This window comes from Patella vulgata, chromosome 3, assembly GCF_932274485.2.
Source record: "Patella vulgata chromosome 3, xgPatVulg1.2, whole genome shotgun sequence".
In the NCBI taxonomy this organism is placed as follows: Eukaryota; Metazoa; Mollusca; class Gastropoda; family Patellidae; genus Patella; species Patella vulgata.
The window spans coordinates 18,089,563-18,115,389 of NC_065881.2; the positions used below are offsets into that span (position 1 = coordinate 18,089,563).

The following is a 25,827-nucleotide window of genomic DNA, read 5'->3' on the forward strand; positions in this document are numbered from 1 at the left end:
AAACTCTACCCATCATTTAACTCATGCACCACAGGTCCTAGTGTAATTTCTCCATAAGAAAATCTGGTCCCCCGCGTTGTTAACTCTGGACTACGCAAAGTCTAATCGAATTAAGCTTTATAACAATAATATTTTTGTAGCCCGCTTTACTCTGTCACAACATAGCCTAAAACAACCAGTTTTTTTATAATTAAATGATTCACACCATCTGAAATATTTAGACATAGCATAAAACAAATAGTTTTTTTATAATTAAATGATTCACACCATCTGAAACGTTTAAACATTTCTTCTTTTCTTTTTTTCTAGATGCCAGGTAAACCTGTACCCACATGTCCTCTATGTGGAAAACAGTTCAGTCATGAAAAGAGTGTCAAACGACACATTAAATCAGACCATTTACACGAGTGTTACCAGTGTCCATTCTGTGCACAAATAATCAAACACAAGCATCACTTGAAGATTCACGTCCAACGTCGACACCCAGATGAAATGAATCTAGCGTATCCTACTCAAAGCCATGTACCCAGGTGAAATGAAACTAGATATATCCTACAAAGAGTCACACATAGGCCAAACAAAACTAGAATATTCTACTCAGAGTCATATATATAGAGAGAGTCAGTACCCAGGTGAAATGAAACTAGATATATCCTACTTAGTCATACACGGCAAGCGCCCACACGCAGAACAAATTAATCTAGCATATCCTACTCAGAACCATAAATAGAGTTTACACCGAGACCAAATGAATCTGACATATCCTACCCGGAACCATATATTGGGAGCGAGTCGGCGCCCAGATCAAATTGAACCTAACATATCCTACTCAGAACAATATATCGAGAGACAGTGTATGCCAAGGTCAAATGATCCTAGCATATTTTACTCCGAACAATATATCGAGATACAGTGAACGCCCTGATCAAATGATTCTAGCATATCCTGCTCGGAACCATATATAGGCCAAATGATACTAGCATATCCTACTCAGAGCCATATATAGAGAGAGTCGAATTCCAGACTAAACGATCTAGCATAACCTACTCAGAGCCATATATCGAGAGAGTCGACGTCCGCCCCAAATGAATCTAGTCTACCTAACTTGGAAATATATAAAGAAAGGAGGTAAATCAACGCCCAGACCAAATGAATCTAGCATAACCTACTCAGAGCCATATATCGAGAGAGTCGACGTCCGCCCCAAATGAATCTAGTCTACCTAACTTGGAAATATATAAAGAAAGGAGGTAAATCAACGCCCAGACCAAATGAATCTAGCATATCCTACTCAGAGTCATATAGAATGTTTACACCCAGGCCAAACGAATCTTGCATATCCTACTCAGAGTCATATAGAATGTTTACACCCAGACCAAATGAATCTAGCATATCCTACTCAGAGTCATATAGAATGTTTACACCCAGGCCAAATGAATCTAGCATATCCTACTCAGAGTCATATAGAATGTTTACACCCAGGCCAAATGAATCTAGCATATCCTACTCAGAGTCATATAGAATGTTTACACCCAGGCCAAATGAATCTAGCATATCCTACTCAGAGTCATATAGAATGTTTACACCCAGGCCAAACGAATCTGACATTTTCTACTTAGAGCCATATCTACACCAACATCAAATGCAACTAACATACCCTACCCAGAGTCATATAGAGTGTTGACACTCAGATCAAACGAATCTGGCATATTCTACTAATAGCCATATATATAGAGAGAGTCGACACCAACACCAAAAGAATCAACCATAGTCAGAGCCATATAGAATATTGCCCCCCCCCCCCCGCCACCCCACTTAATTCGCGTCTGATTTTCTTACACAATAACTATTGAGACAATAGTTTGCTAGCTCAAAACATGATCGTCATATTCTCTTAGGCAACTCATTTAAGGAATTTCATTCTTCAAAATTATGAGGTCCCGGGTTCGCGCTCGGTATTGGCCGAGAAAGTTCCTCAGGCTTTTCCGCCGTGGATTTCCCTTGTTAGATCTTTAAAGGTTTTTTTTTTATTTCCATATTTAAATCTACTATTTGGGGGTAGGAATGTAAGAAACTCGTTCAAGAGGAGGCAGTTGTTTATATTTTCCCAGGCTATCATGATAAGAGAATGACTCTTCTATTTGTGAATAAGTATTAATCTTATATTTCTCAATAAACGTTGATGCACCTTTGATGCGTCTTTGGGTTTTTTTTTAGAATAATCGATCATCTCAATTTCAACTTAGATTCTTTCAACAGATTTGACGAGCAGAGGCTTGGGGTTAAGATGATGTTCCAGATCGACATACATGTAATGACGACTTTCGCTTCCTCCATTGGATGGCCGAATGGTTAGCACGTGTGCGCTATATCATAAGGTCTGTCATTAAGTCAACTGGTGTGGTTTCGATTCCCCGGTTGTACGTGACAAGGAGTAGGGTCGACTGTCCAACCTTCTGGGTTTTCCCCGGGGCCTCCGGTCTCCTCCCACCGCTAAAGACTGCTACACGCAAGCGAATTATTGAAATAAAAAATTGAACCATGTGTTAGTCCCGAAATGACCTAGTTTGTGTCGAGTGGACGTTAAACCCCCCTCTCTTTGCTGTCTCCGGTTTTGCATATGCCACTCTTTCCCAAGATTCTAACCCTATAGTTCATCTGGACTGGATCATGTGATTGGTTCGAGTCGTTCATCCACTAGGGCTTTTACAAACGGATCAACAACGGATAACACCATCCCCTCCCTTATACTTCGAACAGCTTCCTCTAGAAGTCCGCTTCTTGTCTGATCTTTATACGCTGTCTTGCAGAATGATAACTCTGTTCATGCAATCATCGTGGTCGGAATGTAGATTGTTTATGAGAAAGTATATAAAGAAAGGACTTTATTCAAGTGTTTCACTTAAATCTTGTTACAACCATATTATGACACATCAGTAATATTTCAACTGTTTGGAATTATTTTAGTATTGTTTTAAGAAAAAGAAAAAATTGTTTTCTTGTTAAGATCTTGAACTTTCATCTGTAAATTGGCAATAGATGATTTAAGATGATGTAGTTTATGTTATCATCTTTCAAACCCACTAAAGATGGTCCTGAAGTATTAAATATCAAAATGTGTATGTATAACATACAGAGCTGCCTGACTGCAGACTAATTATAAGCAATATTTGCCATTAGATCAGGCTATCGAGCACAATATGTTTTGTAACCATGGAGACTTGGTCGGATCCAGATTCTTCATCAGAAATGGTTCCTCTGTAATTGGTTCAGGAAGTCCTACAGACTCAGAAATGAAATATGACATAATTTGTTTCTAGTAAATTTTAAAATTAATTTAATCCGGAGAGAGAGAGAGAGAGGGGGGGGGGGAGGTAAGTTGGGGACAGAAATGAACCCAGAGAACCAGCGAGGTAAGGAAGATAGACCTACTCTTTGCATGATATAATCGTGGGATGGAAACCACGACATACAGTTATTTTGACAGAATGAAAATCTCCAGTCTCATTATGCCCCAATACTTGAGTAAGAAACGTAAGAGGTGAATATGGAACATCTTCATTATCTTCTCCTAGAGATACCATAGTTCGATGTCCTTCTAATCCATTCTTCTTACAGCCACGTGCCCAATCCATTCTGTAATAACACACAAATATAAAGTTCTTCTTAAAGTCATAAAACTCCATTCCCAGTTCCTCTAATAGCACCGAGCCGCCGTGGCTCATAAGCTACGAATAACGCTGTTAAATCATTAGGATATAGAAATTGTCTTTTTAAATAATGTCTCTTTATTATTATAAATATCAATGGCTATCGGTATAATTGTTTTCCTGAACCACAATGGACAATCAATATGAATTGCGGGAATGAAATATATATTGGGTGCCATTACCATGATTTTGATACACAGTAATCGTTTGGTTAAGCCTCCTTACTGTGTATCTGTTTCTCTGGTGGTGTAGTTTGTGCAGAACGTTTGTTTTCCTACTTTTATTCCTATGAATGAACATTTGAAACGTGTACGAAGAAAAAAAATCATATTAATTATTATAATGCGGGCCGAATTAAGGTTTTTATTTTGGCTTCAACTGTTATAGGCCTATAAACTATTATTTAGACTTTTTTTCACATGACAAGTCTATAATCAACTCTGGCGTCGTATGGCCGAGATTTAAATGGATTAGAACATTTTAAAATTTAACGATAAACTGGCTAATAGAATCTCGATTGCCGAGTACCGTTGCTACAATAATAAACAATAAACAATAATAAATAACTAGTCGCTCAGAATAAAGTTATCTGAATGAAATATATTCATTTTTTTTTTCATTGTCTGTTTTTGAATGATTATAGTAAGAACGGTCAGCTTTTATCTAAATCTTACATAATGCATATATGAAAAAAATATGACAGAATTTACATTCTGTTGTGGTTTTTTTTTTAGGTTATGGGGCAGTCGTCTTACGCGTCCACGTTAGATTATAAGATCTGCCATTGCGTGTTTGTTTCGATCTAAGTAGGACGTTAATCGATCTCAGACTTGTACACAATGAATAAGGTCGTCAGCCAAACCTCTACTAGAGAGAGAGAGAGAGAGATGGGGTTTAATGTCCACTCAAAACAAACTAGGTCATTTCGGGACTAACATATGGTCTATTTTTATTTACATAATTCGCTTGCGCGTAGGGTTCTTTAGCATTGGGAGGAAACCGGAGGACCCGGAGAAAACCCATGAGGTTGGACAGACGACCCTACTCCTTGCCACGTACAACCGGGGATTCGAAACCACGCCAGTCGACTCAATGACAGACTTTATGATACAGCGCGCGCACGCTAACCATTCAGCCATCCACCCCCCCCCCCCCCTCTACTAGAGACCTTAACGAATTATTCAAATAAAGATATACCATCGTAGTCCCGAAACGCCCTGGTTAATGTCTCTCTTTTTTCGATTATTTTGCAATGGAAACCCAGTTAAAATGTATGTGCAGTTTCCAGATTAGTGTGACGCAGATGTTTATGGGTTTTAAACAATTTGTGAGATAATTACTTTTAGAGTTATTGCCCTTTGCTCAGTTTCATTTCTTGTGTAATTTGGGTCTATAGTGTTATTACATCGACGTAAATTAGTTCCTGCAATTAGGTGTTACAAATAAGGATTATATACCTTTATCTGATATTTATTACTGGTCCGCATTCGCAGGCCCGTAGCTAACCCCAGAATGTTGTGTGTGTGTGTGTGGGGGGGGGGGGGAGACAGTGCTTATGGGGCGCCAATGGTGATTCTGGGGACGTCGATGTACCTACAGCTGATGGCCCACCGCCAACGGCGAGGGCGCCCAACCAATGTCACTCGGCTTTATGGGGCGCCCACACTGATATGGGCATGTTGGTCGTTGGCTTCGTATTGCGTGCAATGGAAAGGGCACCCCCCCCCCCCCCGGCTAGCTACGGGCCTGATTCTTCAGGTAGTTTTGGTATGAAAGAGACCTGGTAGGACAAGGAAAACGTTGTTGAGAATTTTTATTTTTTTTACGTGTGGGTTAACGTTGATCTCATGCTTTACTTTATCGATATTGTTGTATTAACGATGCTACTGAACGGCATATAAACTGTTCGCTAAAGTTTTATGTTTATTCCTAATTAATGTGACAATGTTTTCTACTGTTTTATTTACACACCGCGAAGTCTGTGGAAAAATTAAAAGACGTTCAGAAAGTGAAGCCCAAAATTTCTAATTTAATTTGTAAGTGTGGGTTAACTTTTAGTGGTTGTACTTTGTGAAATGAAATGAAATGAAATGGAGTTTAACGTCCTACTGTTCTGCTCCGACCTGGGCTAATAAAGACGGGCATACGCCATACAGTGTTCTATGAGGAAAATGTTGCCCGGACAGCGGCACTACGGCCTACTCTTATATCGAATTCCAACTCACAAGGGATCTTTTACGTGCACGCCAATGTATACGGGACCTCGGTTTTTCGTACCATCCGAATGACTAGACAGCTGTCCTTGTCAGGCTCTCCGTCCTGCATCACTGACAAGGGGGAACCACGCCGGAAATAGATCTTTTATGTGCACGCCAATGTGTACGCGGGACCTCGGTTTTTCGTACCATCCGAATGACTAGACAGGCCCTCCGCTCTGCATCATTGACAAGGGGGAACCGTACTCCGGGCTCGCGAGCCAGCGTGACCCCCGGTTGTACTTTGTAGTTAATGCATGTATTAACGATGCCACACAACGATATATATAATATATAACAATATACAGAGTTTTATATTCCTAAATAATGCAACAAAGATGGTTGCTTATTTTATTTACAAAACGCCAAACGAGAAGACAAAATACGTCCTGAAAGTGAACCACCGTACTCCTAATCAATCTGCAGAATAGTCAAATTATGGGGCCCCGAAGTGTTTCATTGTCGATTTGATTGTCGTGACACAGGATCACAGTGTTTTGTGAAAGGTTTAGCGACAAAGAATATAATGAGATCTGCTTAAAATGGACTTTAACTCATATAAGTGAGATAAATCCCACTAATTTATGGTTTTTATCAGTAGAGTGTTTTTTGGGGGGTTTTATCTACAGAATTAGAAAACGCAGGGTATGTTTCGTTGCCTGGCAGCCTCATTTGTGTATTCAATTAACCCTGAACAGTATATTGTTGTTTGTAGCTGTTCATTGCATATTAATCTTATTATCTTATTTTATTTTTCAGGCATGGAATAAAATGCACCCCTGCCATATATGTGGAAAAACGTTTAAATATAGTAGTGGAGTTAGCAGACATATCAAAGCCAACCATTTAAATGTATCATTCCAATGTCCGACATGTGGGAACATATTTAAGCATAAATATCATTTAACAGCACATATACGAGCTAAACATCCGGAAAACGATGTTAAATAAATGAAATGCGGATTAACTTCCTGTTTCCGGGCCAATGATGACGGGCATGCACCATGCGTTGTGGTATGTGGAGAAACTTTGCCAGGACAAGGGTGCTACGGAAATGAAATCAAATGGGTTTAAAGGAGCTAAACCTCTAACTAAATACTTTTCATAAAATTCGAAATTAAAAGAAAGAGAGAGAAATGAAATGAAATGGGGTTTAACGTCCACTCGACACAAACTAGGTCATGTCGGTACTAACATATGGTTTTAATTTTATTTCAATAATTCGCTTGCGCGTAGGGGTCTTTAGCAGTGGGAGGAAACCGGAGGACCCGGAGAAAACCCACGAGGTTGGACAGGCGACCCTACTCCTTGTCACGTACAATCGGGGATTCGAAACCACGCCAGTTAACTCAATGACAGGCCTTATGATACAGCGTGCATGTGCTAACCATTCGGCCATCCCCCCCCCCCCTCCCCTGTTTCTATGTATTTTGGGTTCCATTTGTAATGAACAAAGAGAAACATATTCTACAAGACAATGCGGAAGTAATCAGTAATAGCCAATTCACAAAGGACACAATAATAATAAAAACGTGTAGAATGGACTAAGCAGGCGTAAACGACTATCGTTCGATTTGGAATGTTCACGAATTTTTTGCAGGGCTGGGGTAATGGGTAATGGTAATGGAATGTAATCATTACATTTATAAGTAATGGTAATGTAATGAGTACTAGAATAATTGAAAAGTAATGAGTAATAGAAATGTAATTAATTACATTCCAAAAATCATGTAATGGTCAATTACATTTCAATTACATTTTATGGCAAATACAAATATTTCCAATATGACAATTATGATAATTGATTATTAGAAATTACAACAATGTTTTAAAAATTGAATAAATCGCTTTATATACATTCATATTACACTATATGCTTTTAAAAACAGTTTTGTCATTTTAGGGTTCCAAAGAATACAGCCGTACGCCCTACTGTTCTGCTCGGACTGGGCTAATGAAAATGGGCATGCGCCATACATTAAAATTTTATCTGGACAGCCTACTCTTATTTCAAATTCCAACTGTAAAGGGATCTTTTACTTGCACGCCAATGTGTACACAGGACCATGGTTTTCCGATCAGTCCGAACGACTATACGTTGTCCTTTGTCAGGCTCTCTGCCCTACACCACTGAAAAGGGGGAACCACGTCGGAAAAATCCGATGAACTTTCTCGGACAACGATGGGATCGGACACGGGACCTCCAAGTTAGCGAGTCAACGTATTACTCACTGGGCCACCGTGGCTCCCGCAGTGCCACGGCCTACTCCTTTTTCGAATTCAACTGTCATTGGTTCTTTTACGAGCATTCAACCTGTACACGGGATCTCGTGGTGTTTGTTGTTGTTCCATCCGAACGACTAGGCTCTCTTCCTTGCAAGGCCTTCCGTCCTTCACCACTGAGAAGGGGAAACTATTCTGGAAAATCTTTTTAAAGAAATGAAACACTTCTGAATATGTGACAATTTTGAACGAAGGATTTTTTTGTTGTCTTTCTTATAGTATGTTATTAAAATTTTAATTTATTCAAAATAGTGTCAGATGACTAAAGATAATAACTTTAGCCATAATGAGCTATCAATTCCATGGCGTAATCCATGGACCTCCCAGTCTTGAACTCAAATACAAAATGCTATAAGCTGTTTTCCTAATTTTTAGCATGGAGTGTTAATACGTGTCGTTTTAAACTGTCTTTTCTGCTGAAATATTTTCCACAATCTCGGCAAACGTTGTCTTCAGCAATGTTTTTAAGATGAACTGTTTTATTATGACGTTCTAGATTACCAGACGTTCCGAAAACTTTATAACAGATTCTACAGTAATATACGCCGCCCTGAAAATATAAATAAAACACTTATAGATCAATTAATCTCAAATACTAGCAAAGGATACACGCTTTTGGTGGGTCCTTATAGGGGTTCTGTCAAACCGGAAGTAGTATAAATATGGATCTGGAAGTGGTAGTGCAACCGGATTATTCCCCGGCTCGAGCTGTCTCAAATTCAAGCCCCAATACAACCCTCGTGTAGTCGCCAACTCCGAAGAGACAAACGAGTCACGAAAATCTATACAGAATATTGCATGTAAATAAACCGCTGGAACCTATGTGCAGTTATAGCCTTTAAAGGTACCGATATCAGAGCCCTTTATTTCTACATTATCTAAATTAACGTAGAATGATGAATTTCTGTCTAAAAAAAGACAACAGTCAATGGGAATGGGATTAAATAGGGTTTAATGTCTCGCCAACACAATACTTCGATCATTTTCAGGCAACCATATAGCAGCCTACTGTGATATCTAAGATCACGAAGTAGGAGACTTTTACATGTATTATAGATCAAGAATTCAAATTGGGCCCCAAGCGCTACTAATCTTGCTGTTGTTATTCTTCTTGGGGTGGGGGGTGACTCCCATTCAAGTACGATCGACGTGAAACTTGGGATGCTTGTTCCTTGGACAACTGCGCATCGATTGAAAGACTTAGATTTTGTATGGTCATTTCCTGGTTCATAGTACGCTCGTGCGTGTTTTGTTTTTTTTTTGTTTGTTTCAATATTCTTGAAAAGAGCCATATTTTGTAGGTACCTTTTATATGTTAAACACTCGTAAGTATGTCTTCATGGAGAGTTAAAACATGTCTTCTTAAACTATCCATGCGACTAAATGTTCGATTACATATTTTACAGTTGAAAACCGCAGAGGTATGGCTGCTTATCCGATGACGACGTAAGGAAGACCGATCAGTGTAGCCTTTATTGCAGTCTGGACACATGAATTTTTGGTGACTCAATGTGTCGCCTATCTGAAATGAGATGGAATAAACAATATCTTTAAGAACTGCAGTTTGAATTAAAGGCATTGCCTTGAAGATAAATAGGGACAAGATCGGTTTGAAGTTCTTTCACATAAATTCATTTCCAGTCAGGTAAAAATTGCTCACTTCTAGAATGTCCAGTGATGTAGTGCATCGGCGGGGGTGGGGGCAGCTTTTCAGAAAGGTCATACAAAAGAGGGGTAATGACAAAAAAACAACATAGAATAGGAGCAACCAACTAGGGCGGGAGTGGGCATTTTAAAGGGGTCCGCTAAATTGCTTTGTGTTTGGTCAGTATTGGGGCTAGAGATGCTTAAAATTAGATCCAATTTGGTAAAGCAGTCCTTAAATTGCAAAAAAAAAATATATATATAAATAGATTCTATCAAAAGGGGAAGCTAATATAATGAACATAGAGATTATGTTTCATGCGGTAAACGAGGTTTTCAGAGAGAGTCCATCTGTTTATTCTTGCTTGATGAATTTAATACAGCACCAGAAAATTAAAAGACTGGAATTGAACCCCAATAATATTTACTGTTACTGCAGGGCTGATAAACTTCAGTAAAAGGGCGTATGACTCTATTCTTTCGAATGAAAGCAAAAAAAACAACAAACCCTATTCATATTCAAAAGCTTTTATTGGACTTGTATTGTCCATTTAATGGTGATTTAATGTTCTTATATGTACGAAACTTGCGATGTCTATGTACAATTAGCTCAGCTTGAGATCAGACACGAAGCTAGTTGACACATTTCCACGATATTAGTCGCAAACACTAAGTAATTTTGAGAAGTATTTTTCCCGCTTCCATTTTCATATTTATTGAAAATGTTTATTTAGTCTTTGTGTGTATGAAACGGAATAGAGCCCCATAATCATCAGTGCACTATTTTTTTCAATATGGCGGCCATTTAGGACAGAAATCTATTCTGAAAGTAGATAGTGCTCTGTGTGCAGAATGGTTGTTATATATAATTTGGATGCTGCGTTTTTATGTGTTTATTGAGTAAACTGTTCCGGGTAAAGGCTCTGTCACAATAATGACACGTCACTCGGTAATTTTCATGGTTTGCGCGAATATGTTGACGCAGATGATCTCTTCGAGTGTAAGTTTTGGAACACATCGGACAGGGTAACTTGAAGTCAATGGTCTGAAAGACAAAACGAAAATAAAGCTAAATTCCCCATCCAATTAAATACCCAAAAGAAGAAAGTCAAGCAAGAAATAAAATAAAATAAATCAAAAATGAAATAATGTATTTGTGATACTTGAATTGACCGAGAAGGTAATATAATATGTCACCAGTGGCGTGCAGGGCATTGTTTTAGTACAGTGAATAGTGGGACAAATGCCTACTGCTGAAAATATTTGCCCCGCTGCTTTGTAAAAAAAATAATAAATAAGCAGTGGGGCAATACCGATGATGTCAACTGAAAATCATGAGCTTTTGCTTCTACTTGAGAGATGAAAACTAGCATAACTAAGTATCCATCACACTTGTAACACAAAGCACGGGGCTTTCACGTCCAAAGCTAAGGTTTGCCCAAAAAAATGTTTTCGTGCCCCGGGGGAGACAATTTCCCCAAAATCTCAATGCTTCAGATTGGCGTGAAGAGGTTTGGTAATGCATCGAGCCAGCTCCTGGTTATATACTCCGGAACTCAAATACAGAGGGTTGCCTAATATTGAGAAACGTGAGAACTCAAGACATTTTAAACATTTTTATTCATAATATAAATCAGCCACATAAATTAAGTTTGGTTACCAAATTGGATTCCCTCTGAAATGCATGTAGCCTACCATCATAGCGCCAGCTCCCCGCCCTCGGTACATTTTTTATAAGTAACCCGTTGTGTTAAAACTCATTGTCGATGCTCGATTGTCAGTCCTGAACGTCCCGAATTGACAGAATTGCAATCAAGTGACACGGAATTCAGCAATGTCACAGTTCTGCCAGTCCCGACAGCTGAGGTGGTGTGGGTAGAATCGTGACGTATTTTAAGTAACAAATATGTTTCAGCTTGCATGATTGGTTGAGATATTTTGTATGCAATGGGGACATCCGTTGTACTTCGATATTCTTCTTTTCACTCGATTGACACTATTTTTGGAATTGACAGAATTTAATTTCAGAACGTTCAATCGAGTATCCCCATTCGGTACGCGCCTTTTGTATGTACCCACGCTTAGCAGTGAGGTGTGGGAAAAATTACACTTTTCAACTATTTATGTTTATGGTGGCTGGTCTTCATGTATATGTACATATTGCCTTGAAGCCTATGGCTATCGCCTATAACAAAATCCCTCTGTGAAACAAAGCAGTAGTATTTTACTCAGATTTAAGTAAATTCAAATGGATTTTTTTAATATGAGCATTCAGTAAAGTTTGTCTAGTGAAATGTCTGCCACAATACTGACAACCAACTCGATAATTCTGGTGATTAGCGCGGACATGCTGACGCAAGTGATGTTTCTGGGTGTATTTTCTTTCACACAATGGACACTGAAACTTCGACATGGAGGTCTGAAAGAAAAATAACAGCAACTTACAAAAGTAGGACAAGAAAATAATGCATAGGTAGCGTGATTTTGCATGTCTATGAAATGAGATCAAGTTAATATCCTACTCCAAAAATAAATTCACCGCCAACAAGATAATTCAGATGTTGGATTTTTTAATTGATAATATCTTTGTTGAATTTGGAGGGGAAATTTATCAGCAAGTGGTAGGTATCCCGATGAGCACCAACTGTGCACCTCTGCTTGCTGATTTGTTTCTCTATTCCTACGAAGCCGATTACATACAGGCACTTGTAAAATCAAATAAACGATTAGTCAGACATTTTATTTTCACTTATCGATATATCGATGATGTTCTATCACTGAATAATCCAAAATTTAGTGATTATGTAGAATTCATATATCCTGATGAGCTCGAAATTAAAAACACTACTGACGGTGACAATTACGCTTCCTACTTGGATTTGCGTCTCGATTTTGACAATTGCCATAAACATAGTGTTAAATTGTACGATAAACGTGATGACTTTGACTTTCCGATTGTTAACTTTCCATTTATTAGTAGTAACATTCCGATATCACCAGCTTATGGAGTGTTTGTGTCTCAACTAATTCGTTACGCGAGAGCTTGTTCATTTTATTCTGATTTTTTAAAGGGACAATAACACTCTTGCTGGCTTTAAAGCTCCAGAAAATGAATAATATCTCTATCTAAGTACTAGATGTTTAAGTGTCCTACCTGTTGTGTAAATTATCCATTACATCCTATTTTACTTGTCCAGAGGTTTCGAAAATATTTTTAAATCGAAGTTTCATTTGAAAAGGTTTACGTTAGACGTTTCAAACCATTATGTTGAATTTTTCAAAATTTTTAAATAAGGTGTGTTAAGATGAAATTTGTATCATCAATTAATTGAAATATTCTAAAATAGTACAATTAGTTGACCAGAATAAAGATTGGGACATATTATTCAGTTACAACAAGAGTGGTATTGAGCCTTTAAGTAGATCGAGGCATTTGTCGTCTAAGCTTTAACTACAGGGATACTTGCGAACTAAACTTATTAAAACCTTTAAAATGTTTTATGGCCGTCATATTGACGTGGTTGGTAAATATAACATGTCTCTCTCGGCTATTATTCTAGATATATTTAATTGACGCGTATACTATCTCCCTGATAATGTCTGTCTACTACATCGTTAACACTGTTCATCACGTGCATTTTGCATACCGATAGTCCATTGGCCAATAACGCTATTTTACCGAGATTTCGCCTAATAGTTTGGATGCAGCTATGGCGGGTGTGGCGCCAGGCAGGGTAAGCTTACTCTTTCGGACACCTGTTACCACTGTTTGTCGTGTATTTTGTACACGGTGAACAGTCCATATGCTGATTACACTATTTTGCTTTATTACACTATTTTGCCTATACAGTTTTTTTAGGACTTCGAATTTTGTCTAATGGTTTGGATTGTTCGTACTTGGTTTTATTTTATTTGCACCAACTGGGCTAATAAAGACGAGCATACGCCATGCATTGTGCTACGAGTAAACTTTGACCGGAACAGTAACACTATGACCTCCTCGTTTTTCGATTCCAACTGTGAGGGGATCTTTAACATACTGCCAATGGTATACAGCTAGAGAACTCCCATTTTTAAACCCATTCAAACCATGTACACATCAAATTCTAAGTGCATAATCTTTGTCAAATGATGACAGAGCATAAACTGATGTATATTTCTAGTAAACTTATTTTTTTCTCAGCGTAAAAAGGTTTATTCACTGAGAATTGGAGACTTTTGTTTTTTTCCAAATACTCAAAAATTTCAAATATTGTAAAGATTAAAGCTTTTTCTGTTATGTCAGTTGCCGTCTCAAATTTTGTGAAATGAATTGAAACTAGGGACTTTAGTATTGACCCTTTCTTGTTCCTGATTTTAGCTATCGTTGATTATACTCTTTCTGTAATATTAAAATACATAATATGTGATATCATCCGTTGACGTTGGCGAACCATTATTTCAAATAATGGTACTGGCAATGTGCCAATCTTACATTATTTATGCTAGATGGAATTTTGACCCATTGAAATGTACATGCGGGATAGTGTCTATAATTTAAGTTGTTTAATGGTCTGGAGCAAGACATTCCGTAACATACTGATACATCACTCGGACTAACGAATAACGTCTTCGTGCAGTATAAATATATTATTACTTAAGGTCTCGCCCTCGACCATTAATCCACGTGTAATTCAACCCTTTACATAATATCATGTCTATATCATTTATCTGGTTTTTGAGGAAGCCGAATAATATAAGCCATTAGCTTGTTTCGGTATTCCGTGAATAAAATATTGTTCACATCAACCACAAGCTTGCCCTGTCAGAGAAATCGTCAGTTTAAATGCACCATGCTTGAAAGTTAAATGAACAACTAACACAATTCGCAAAACATAATATATCAGCGTGTCGGAAATATCGCAAGAAATAACCACCAACCCCAGCTGTGTGTGATTGAACTACATTAGCTAGCTAGTTACAAGACACGAAATGGCAGTGTGTGATTGAACTTCATTAGCTAGCTAGTAACAAGAAACGAAATGGCAGTGTGTGATTGAACTAAATTAGCTAGCTAGTTACAAGACACGAAATGGCAGTGCGTGACTGAACTTCATTAGCTAGCTAGTTACAAGACACGAAATGACATGAGTGTGTGAGTGAACTACATTAGCTAGCTAGTTACGCTAATTGAACAAAGGAGAGCGGCAATATTATTTTCGTCCCAACCTGGGAATGCATTGATAGGTACAGACAAGACTGGAGCCAGACTAGGAACTAAAGCCAGACCAGATTATTTTGCATCCAAGGCAAGACCAAATATTTCCGAATTCAATTTTCAAAATTTTACAGAAAAAAAATAGAACAAAACATAAAACTGCTACATTTATTTCAAATTGCAAGCAATACACCAACCTGTACAAAACTATATAAACTATGACCTTCAACGGTCTGCGCTAATGGCGGCACCGGGTACCATGCAAATGGAATCGGTAAACTATACTATAAGGCTGCACACTATTATAATTGTCATTTCACAACATCTTTCTGTTAATTCATTTTGGAAAATCATTTGGTCTTAGATCTTCAAATGTTTCCAGTGTGTAATTAAGAGATCTAGTTGAATTTTGTTTCTTTGGAATGTCTCAGCGGATAACAGAATTACTAATACTCTCAACTCAAGACGTTATCCTGAACTGCGCTAGGGTGCATCTTATCTATATGTTCTAGTAAACGAAATTTCCTGGAATAGAATTTCTCACAGATATGGCACTTAAAACGATATTCCAGGTGCTGAATTTTAATATGGCGATTTAAGCTTCCTTTCTGTGTAAAAACCTTCTCGCAATACTGACAACGGCGACCTCTACCACCAACCTATAATACAAATGTAAAAAGAACTTCAGTATATACAATGTATATGTATTTATAGGAAGGGGTTATTCATAACCGCAGTGTTTACAGATAACGATATATTACCTCGTAAATACTGTCTCTTTGAATTATGATTACCTCCTAAATACTTTAGAAGCATTCGTGACCTAACCTTAATCCTAGCTTATTGAAGCTACCCAAAATTCGTTGGGCTTGTTTATCATACAGAGTGCCCTTACCATAACCCGCTAATAAGACTGTGTTTAGGGATAACATCTTCCTTATTTATAAACAGAAGCATTAAACTTGGTTATTAAAATATATTTATTTTTACAATTATGAAGGTTAAGGTCCCCCACTCGCTCGTTTCTACCTTGCTACGCAATGCAAGCCCAGGTTAGTTTTTAGTAAAGATCTTAGCTGATCTAACCAAATGTCTGCTGATCTATCAAACACATTGTTAGCTGAATATGACAGCCAGTCAAAATGTAAGGGCAGTTCTGGCACCCCTGCTCTATAAACAGTTTTAAGATATACGCTTACAGCACGTAATTCTCTGTGCAGTCCACAAATGTTGTCCATACTGTGATCCTTGTATTGATACCTATTCACAACATAGTATAAATTGATCAAGGAAAACAATTCATGACGTAATTGTCGAAAATCATCAAAATTCAATAGGATTCTTTTTAAAGGTGATCAAACTAAAGGATTGTTCGTTTTTATAATATAATTTCAAGTTAACTGAATAACTTTGGCCTCTAGAGTGACCACAAGGAATTATGTACAACAGACTGACATGGGTGATGGCAAAAGTCACTAACAAAAATTGAAGACTGACAATTTGAGTAAATTGTACATGTAAGCAATCCAGGAAATAAGGTACCTGTCACAGACAATGTCAGTCACAAATTTAGGCTTTGTCAGGGACAATTCCTCTGGCGTCTATCATGCACAGTTCCTCTAGTGCTGTCATTCTGTAAGGCACAGGTTGGTCTATATTCTGTGTTATGTTGATGTTTTTAACAAGTTAGTGTCTGACAATTATTTTAAAGCTCTGACAATTTGTTAGGTACAACTAAACCCCTTTTTCCATAACGGCATTTAAAGCCTCTTATAGTCATTTTTAGGGATTGTTAATTCCTTGCTTGAATCTCTAAAAGGAATATCAATCCAAAAATGGTTCAATTTCTGATTTTCATTCAAACGTTACAAAGATATGATGAATGGACACTGTGTAAAACACTGGACATCCACTACAGACAATATATAGGATAAAGTCAACACAAGCTGAAATCTTTTGTTGGGCCTCTTTGGAATCTACCTGAATCCATGACAGGGATTATCTATGGTTGTTATTTTTACTTCTTAATTAAATGTTAAATAAGTATATTTTAGTGTGAATTAAGCCATTAAAAATTAGATATTGTTTGAAAGATTGAAATGATAATCAGTGACTTGAAGCTTATTTGCTATAAATCAGGTTTCAATAAAGAAGAAATCACAATTGGTGTATCATTTTATATCATACATGTTGTTACACTCATAAAAAGCTCAAACATAATCACACGATATTTGAATATTTAACAACTGTGCATCTTTTGTATATGTTCCTTTAGATGGTCACTCCTAGAATAACATTTTTCACAAACATTACATTTAAAACGACATTTCAGATGCTTGGAATGAAAGTGTCGGTTTAGGCTTCCTCTTTGGGTAAAAGTCACATGACACACTAAACACCGAAAACCTCCCAGATGTCGAGCAGTCTACAAGAGAACAAAGAGAAGCAATGATGAGAATTCAGAACACAAGTTAACAATCATGCACAAAATTTCTTAATTATATGGCGTACAGAGAGCGGACGCATTCCCCAGGCATCCATTACAGGTGGCATCCAATCAAAGAGTAATATTAAAGACACATTATGGAAGATTAGCTGGCAGTTCTCACTATAGTAGTTAAATACTAGATAATGTAAAATGAATATGCTGAAAATTTCAGTCAAATTTCTTCACTATAAGCCGAGAAAACCTTATTTTAAAATCACTGTAGTCTCGAATATTATTGGTACCGCTGTCACGATAATGAACAAAGTGTCGATTATCCACTTTTGTGGTTAATCATCAATCGGCGTTCAACAGCAGATCGGATTCAATCAATGAAAATCGGACACATAAAAAGATGGCATCGAGAGTTGATTATGGTCTTTTCATGTTAATAAATGTCTAATGAATAGATTATATAACATTTCAGGCCTAAAGAAAGACCAGCAATAGACAGATTTATCTCTTGCATAATGCATGTTTAAGTTTTTGGGGTGATCACTGTTAACTTTGTTGTACAAGCACTTTGATTAAAATAGAGATCTATATTTAATTTCAATTTTTTATACTTCCGATGGCCTCCACTAGTGTAGTAAAGATAAGTAAAACGAAATTTTGAACTATAAAAAACGAAAGGAAATAGTATCTATGTTTTAATCAGATTGATGTATAAGCTGCCCAAATTTATTTGAATTAAAAAGTTCATTGTCTTCCTCTCTCTGTGAGTATATTCCAAGCCTTAGGGGCATACAATGAAGGGATTGACCTGGGAATCACCACACCTGTGCATGCTACTGACAAGTCTAGTCGCAGCTACACTCTTCCCCTAAAATAGGAAAGGGGGGTGGGGGAGGCTTGGGCTGCCAATATAGTTTCAAACGAACGGCTACACTTTTGAAGATTCTAACAAAAATATTACAATACATGAAAGGATGTATTTAAATTAGTAATCAAATTAATATTTAAAATAGTCATTGGATTTTCTGGCAAAATTAGAATATATTACATTTGTATGTCTTGAACATTCCAAATTGACAGAATTGCAATCAAGTTCAACGAAATTGAGTTCTGCCAATCCTGAAACCGTGTAAGCAGAATCGTAAATCAAATCTAACATTTCAACTATTGTAATGTTTTGAGATCATGTTGTATTCCTTTGATCTAAAATTCTTGTAGATACTTGTCACTGTTCAAGGGAATTAAATTCTGGAATGTACAATTGAGTATTCTCACAATACCTATGTCATGCCTTCACAGTAGAATTCATACTGTAATTGCTGTCTGGAATCCGTTGTACATGTATGCCATACAAAACACTCCTGATTCGTTCAAATGTTTAGCATTTGGTATATTGGATATGGGCACTATTACAAACATATATTATGACCTGTGGTTTAATTTCTCCAAATCAGCTTTTGGAATTCATTGTTTACCTAATTATCATCTTAGGAATAATTTTAACGGATCCATCCACCGAAAATAAATCCTGAATAAAATTGACATTTACTTGTAGACTGTTTATGATAGAAAATATATAGTACATGGTTTGTTTGTACATGTATTATTAAAGAACAGAAGTCAGAAAATATATAGTACATGGTTTGTTTGTACATGTATTATTAAAGAACAGAAGTCAGAAAATATATAGTACATGGTTTGTTTGTACATGTATTATTAAAGAACAGAAGTCAGAATTATCTTATTTCCATCAAGGGAATAGTTTGAAGAAAAAAACCCCAAACCAGTTGTATTTATATAATTCTTTTCAAATGTCACCAGTCCTTTGGGCAAAGAATAAAAAGCCCATTTGAATGTAAATAATCCCTTTCAAATGTCATCAATCTTTTAGGGCAGATTTCATGCTAAAACAAAGAATGGATTTTTTTCATGTGTTCATTGAGTTTATCCTTTCTTGAAAGATGACGTCCACAAACAGGGCATTCCGCAGTTAATTTAAAGTGGGTTGCTCGAATATGTCGAGATAAGCTTCCCCTCTGGGTAAAGCCTTGGTCACAGTGAGGGCATGCGAAGTTAGGGCTTCCTTCAACTTGAACCTAAAATAAGAATAAAAGCATTGTTCAGTTTCCTTATAAGTTTGACTGAAGTGTTTAATAGAACTATAAAAAAAAGGTTGTTTCCAAATAGTTTTAACAGCTAGAAGTCTGCATTATCAATTAAATGTAAGAAATTAAGACATAAAATAGCATGAAATGAAGTGGGGTTTATCATCCTACTGTTCTGCTCCAACTGGGCTAATGAAGACAGGCAGTGTGCTATAAGGGGAAATTTTGCCAGGACAGCCACACTACGGCCTACTCTTGTATCAAATTCAAACTGCCAAGGGATCTTTTATGTGCACGCAGGACCTTGGTTTTATGTCCCATCTGGTCCCTTGTCAGGCCCTCTGTCCTGCACCACTGACAAGGGGGAACCATGCCGGAAAATGCCAGCGTAGGGATCGAACACGAGACCTCCAGGTTAGCGAGCCAATGTCTGGCTGCCTAATGAATCACACGCCTACAGCAATTAATTCATCCAGGTTGAGTCCATAAAGGTCGTCAAATTTTTAGGTAAATAAAAAGCATAATCTTTATTTTGTAAAATAGCAATGGTGTGTTGATAAGAAACTATGACATAAAATGGAAATTGTAGAAATACAGTGAGCTTCTTCGTTTCACTGATCTGAACAATGAATATAAATTACAAGCTGATCGGGTGATACTTTTGGCTTCTAGAGCATTCACAAGATTCTCAAAAGTGAACAAGGGCCATAACTCTAAAAGCAATTCATATAATTTTTTAAAATTCAATAGGATTCTTCCTTCAGAACCATGCATATCCATCAGATTGGATCCTAACTTTTGAGCATTCAAAAGATTATACAAAATGATCAAGGGCAATAACTCTGGAAAGTATTATCAGATATTGCTTAAATTCAACAGACTTCTGTGCCTCTTCAATACTGACAAAAATTATAAATTTTAAATGATAAATTTGTGGATAGACAAACAGAAACAACAATAATACATGATCACATTTCAATGTTGGTGTATAAAACAAATGCTGGCATGTACTATGTAGTCAAAATCAGATCAAGATGAATCAACATATAAGGAGACTAATTATAGTATTCAGAGAAAAGTCAGTATCTACTGATTTGCGCCAACTGGGATAATGAAGAAAAGCATATGACTTGAAGTGTACTATGAGTGAAGTTTTGAATAGATGGCTGTGTTCACGCCTACTTTTAATCGAATTCTAACTGTTCTTTTATATACACAACATGTGCACAGGACCTGGATTTTCTGACCCATCCTGCGGCACTTACAAGGGGAAACCTGGTTAGTCAGCTATCACCCTACCCATTGAGCCACAGTGGCTCCTAGTTCCTATGAATGTGCAGTCATAATTATCCATCCACTATATGGAAGAGAACACATAAACTAAAAAATAAATAACTTTTATTATAATAGGTAATATATAATTGTAACATATAATCGTAGCAAAGCATATTTACAATTAAGGTACATTTTCAGTTTTTTTTATAAAAAGTAAAAGACAATATGAAGATGATTTCTGAACCTACATTTAACATGACAAAGAACCATTGCTACACCTGGAAATAAGGGATCTGTCACAGACATTGTCAGACACAAAATCAGGCTCTCGGGCAAAATATTACAGGTGCCTGCCAATTTGGCCAGCAGTGATTTTTCAGGTACAATCACTACGGTACAAGCCATTTTGTCCAGCAGAGAATTGTCAGGCACAATCCTACTAGTGCCTGCCATTTTGTCCAGTAGAGATTTGTTGGGAACAATCGCTCTGGTACCAGCCATTTTGTCCAGCAGAGAATTGTCAGGTACAATCCTACTGCCTGCCATTTTGTCTAGCACAGATATGTCAGGCACAATCCTACTGTTGCTTGTCATTTTGTCCAGCAGTGATTTGTCAGGTATAATCACTCTGGTAACAGTCATTTTGTCCAGCAAAGATTTCTCTGGTACAATCGCTCTGGTACCAGACATTTTGTCCAGCAAAGATTTGTCAGGTACAATCGCTCTGGTACCAGTCATTTTGTCCAGCAGAGATGTCCGGTACAATCACTCTGGTACCAGCCATTTTGTCCAGCAGAGAATTGTCAGGCACAATCCTACTAGTGCCTGCCATTTTGTCCAGCAAAGAAATGTCAGGTACAATCGTTCTGCTACCAGTCATTTTGTCCAGCAAAGATCTTTCAGGTACAATCGCTCTGGTACCAGCCATTTTGTCCAGCAAAGATTTGTCAGGTACAATCACTCTGGTACCATTTTGTCCAGCAGAGATTTGTCAGGCACAATCGCTCTGGTACCAGCCATTTTGTCCAGCAGAGATGTCAGGTACAATCACTCTGGTACCATTTTGTCCAGCAGAGATTTGTCAGGCACAATCTTACTAGTGCCTGCCATTTTGTCCAGCACAGATTTCTCAAGTACAATCGCTCTGGTACCAGCCATTTTGTCCAGCAAAGATTTGTCAGGTACAATTGCTCTGGTACCAGCCGTTTTGTACAGATTGGTCAGATACATTCACTCTTGTGCCCACCATTTTGTCTGGCACAGATTTGCCTATTTTTCTGTGGTTTTATGATATCAATGTCTGAAACAAAGTTCAAAATGTCAGGTACTTGTTCGTTAGCTCCTGATGTTTTGTCAGGTATAACTATATAACCATTATTTCCCAAGCCTGTTTAATACAATTGGGGAGGTGACATCTACCTGTCGTATCACATCATTTTGCTTTTTTCAAAATGAAATCAAGATGATATTTTCTGTAATGATCTTTTAATTTATCTTTTCTTGAAAGACTTTGTCCACAAACGGAGCATTGCAAACGTTGCTTCAAATGGGTAGATTGAATATGACGAGATAGATTTCCCCTCTGTGTAAAAACCTTCCCACAATACTGACAACGTGGACATAATTCACTTCTAGTTCTATCAACCTCAACCTACAATAGATGAAAAATTTGCTTCAGTTATCTCTTATGTGTAATATTGCTATACACAAGGGATGAAATAACATAATAATACAAGTTAAGATTTGAGCGATACAGTTCGTAAACTTTCCCGCAAGTGATAAAATAACATAATACCGGTAGAGATTGTGAGAAGGCGAATCGCAATACATCGATTATAAGATATATCATGCCAGCGCTGATGTAGCTGGGCCCCAGGCAGTGTGTTCAGACAATGGTGTTTCCACCTACTCTTCATTGAAATTCATTAACCCCACACGTCCCATCTGAATGAATAGACGATGTGAGCCAGTGCCTTACCCACTAAGCAACCGTGGCTTCCCTTGGATAGTGAGCCAGTGTCATACCCACTGAGCCACCATGGTTTCCCTTGGTTAGTGAGCCAGTGTCATACCCACTAAGCCACAATGGTTTCCCTTGGTTATTGAGCCAGTATCATACCCACTGAGCCACCATAGCTTCCCTTGGTTATTGAGCCTGTGTCATACCCAATGAGCCACCATGGCTTCCTTAGGTTATTGAGCCAGTGTCATACCCAATGAGCCACCATGGTTTCCCTTGGTTAGTGAGCCAGTGTCATACCCACTGAGCCACCATAGCTTCCCTTGGTTATTGAGCCTGTGTCATACCCACTGAACCACCATGGCTTCCCTTGGTTATTGAGCCAGTGACATACCCACTAAGCAACCACAAAATTCTGTGTAATAAATTTTGACTGTTATTGGTGGATGGTACTGTGAGTACAAGTAACACAATGACCAAATCATCAGAGAAGACCAAACAATAAATTTTGATGTCAATTAAATAAAGTAAATAGTATACAAGTGACAATTTAGCACTGAGACCGCCCCAAACTGCTGTAACTAGGGCTCCTTAGACCACCCTGTGTAGCTGTGGGACTTACATGAACTAGAAATGGTCCTACTCCTATAATATGGAAAGCTATTCAGGTATATCTTGGGAAGTTTGAGGCACAGCTTCATACTGTTTTGATCTCTCCAGGGATATACCAGTTTTAATACATCACTTTTCTCTTATTTCTTCAAGGGACTATAGGTAGTCATTATTTACATCATGTACCAAGTGCTGTAGGGTTCAACATTCATCAAGACCAGAACTATACAATATTTCAATAAGTAGTAAAAATACAAGTCAAAATAGTTTATGAAAAAGAAATATTAAAAAAACCCCGACAAATATCCATTGTCTATTTAAAATAACCAACTATACATCCTTTTAGTAAAATGGGCAGTCAAATTAGTTTTTAAGAATTGATATAAATAATCCATTGTCCATTTCAATAAACCAATCACACATTATTCAATTATAACCACTGGTGTTAAATACCGCTCACAATAATCACAAGACTGACCAATAACTAATGACTTATAACTATCTGTGGTATCGATCTACATGCCGCACACAATAATCCCATTACTGACCAATAATTAATGACTTATAAATATTTGTGGTATCGATCTACATGCCGCACACAATAATCACATGACTGACCAATAATTAATGACTTATAACTATCTTTGGTATCAATCTACATGCCGCACACAATAATCACATGACTGACCAATAACTAATGACTAATAACTATCTGTGGTATCGATCCATGTGAGTCTTCAAATGATCACTTCGTTTAAAAGATTCTGAGCACACGGGACAATAGCGACGAATATTAAGATGAACACTATCGACATGTCTTTTTAAATCCTGTTTCCATTTGAAAACCTTTAGGCACCAAGTACAAGTTAATTTCCAATTGCTTACGTTATTCCGTCCGATCTATAAAATAAAAACAAACACAAAATTAGAAAGATCAACTTCACCTCTTCACAAATATTTAGTAGAATCAATTAGTTTCAGTCATGCAACAAAAGTTCACAGATTCAAACAGATTATCAAGTCAATAATCTTTCTTGATGGTGGGCGGGTTATTTTAAATGATGCATTAAGTTATTATAATACTTAAAGTCCTGATCATGCATTGTTTTGGACTAGATTAAATATTTCCTGGCTTAATCCATGCTAAAATGTATTCGAATTAAGACAACAAAACCAAAATATCAATGGTTGATAATCTCCTGGCTATGATTCAAGATCCCTCCCCCAATCAAAAGCTATTACATAACAGTAAAATGTAGCGCTGGCAGAGACTTCACAAAGCAGAGACTTCGTTCAACACTTTTTTTACCGTTAGCTTTTGATTATATAAAATCCACAGAATTATTTTTGTTGAAGTCTGGTTATATGAAAGCTTAATTACACCATTTCCTACCGGGTCCTCTTTTTACCCAATTCTGTCTGCTTTGTTTCAAAATGGATTAATCACCCTGCCACACAGGATGTTGTTTTCTACCCATGACAATTTGTTCTCATACTCATAGTACTGATTTTTCAATGTGCAAAATAATTTATGAGTTTCTGGTGTCTTATGGGTGGTTGATTTCTTGGGGAATGATCAGTGGTTGAGTGACCTAATATGTGTGCCTTAGATCATAATGTCTTCTCATTGAGTAAAGTGCCTTGGTTTCGATTTCCGACCTTGTGCATGACCAGGGAAAGGTTCGCCTACCAATCCTTTTGTGTTTTCTACATGTTCTTTCCACTGCGCTAAAAACTCCTATGCACATGCGAATTATTGAAATAAAATTGTACCATGTTAATCCCGAAATGACCTAATTTGTGTATCTCTCTTTCCTGGTGTCTTTTCTAAGCTGATCATTCAATTCATAGTAGTGATTTTTCCATTTACAAACCTACTTATAAGTTTCTGGTAACTAAACACAATATTTCTCTATCAGATGTTATTACACGTTTAAAAAATAGTGTCTTTTTTGTGCTGATCACAAATATCATAGTAGTGATATTTACATGTGCAAACAAATTATATCAGTTCCTGTTAACGACAATGAATTTCTGTTAATAGTGTTATTGAATGATTTAGAAAAAGGGTCTGTTCTTGGCTGATCACCAATTTCACAGTGATATGTCCTTGTATTCACAACCAAATCAATTGCTGATTTTAAAACGTCTAAAGCGCATGTATCTTCTTTAGATGGGCTTTAAGTTTATCATTCCTGGAAAAGACTTGGCCACAGTAGCCGCATATTATTTGTATCTTGCGGTGCACTACATCAACATGACGTCCCATATCCCATTTTCTGGCAAATCTTAAACCGCACTCAGGACAACAAAATTTATTTTCCTAAAAAAAAATAAAACAATACT

The 25,827-nt window shown here is 37.2% G+C and overlaps 2 protein-coding genes across 13 annotated transcripts in view; one reads left to right on the top strand and one right to left on the bottom strand.

Moving 5' to 3' along the window:
* Positions 1 to 7,716, top strand: part of LOC126816305 (transcription factor hamlet) — a 92,184-nt gene extending 84,468 nt beyond the window's left edge. The window contains exon 5 of one of the 2 annotated variants that reach the window (XM_056099821.1): positions 310 to 2,192. In XM_056099821.1, coding sequence (XP_055955796.1) covers positions 310 to 534 — 225 coding nt within the window. In that variant the 3' untranslated portion in view covers positions 535 to 2,192. Of the gene's footprint in view, positions 1 to 309; positions 2,193 to 6,724 lie in introns of those variants that run through there. The other variant, XM_056099853.1, reaches the window with a different exon arrangement.
* A 75-nt stretch (positions 7,717 to 7,791) lies between these two features.
* LOC126816302 (zinc finger and BTB domain-containing protein 44) overlaps positions 7,792 to 25,827 on the bottom strand; it is a 47,446-nt gene continuing 29,410 nt past the window's right edge. Inside the window, exons 5-7 of one of the 11 annotated variants that reach the window (XM_050542630.2) lie at positions 22,329 to 22,560; positions 18,810 to 19,625; positions 17,252 to 17,514 (exon numbers count right to left, since the gene is read on the bottom strand). In XM_050542630.2, the coding sequence (XP_050398587.1) occupies positions 22,342 to 22,560 (219 nt within the window). In that variant the 3' untranslated portion in view covers positions 17,252 to 17,514; positions 18,810 to 19,625; positions 22,329 to 22,341. Of the gene's footprint in view, positions 8,799 to 9,553; positions 9,771 to 9,812; positions 10,938 to 11,493; positions 12,312 to 15,243; positions 15,749 to 17,251; positions 17,515 to 18,809; positions 19,626 to 21,015; positions 22,561 to 23,491; positions 24,382 to 25,359; positions 25,805 to 25,827 lie in introns of those variants that run through there. The other 10 variants (XM_050542647.2, XM_050542631.2, XM_050542637.2 and 7 more) reach the window with 10 other exon arrangements.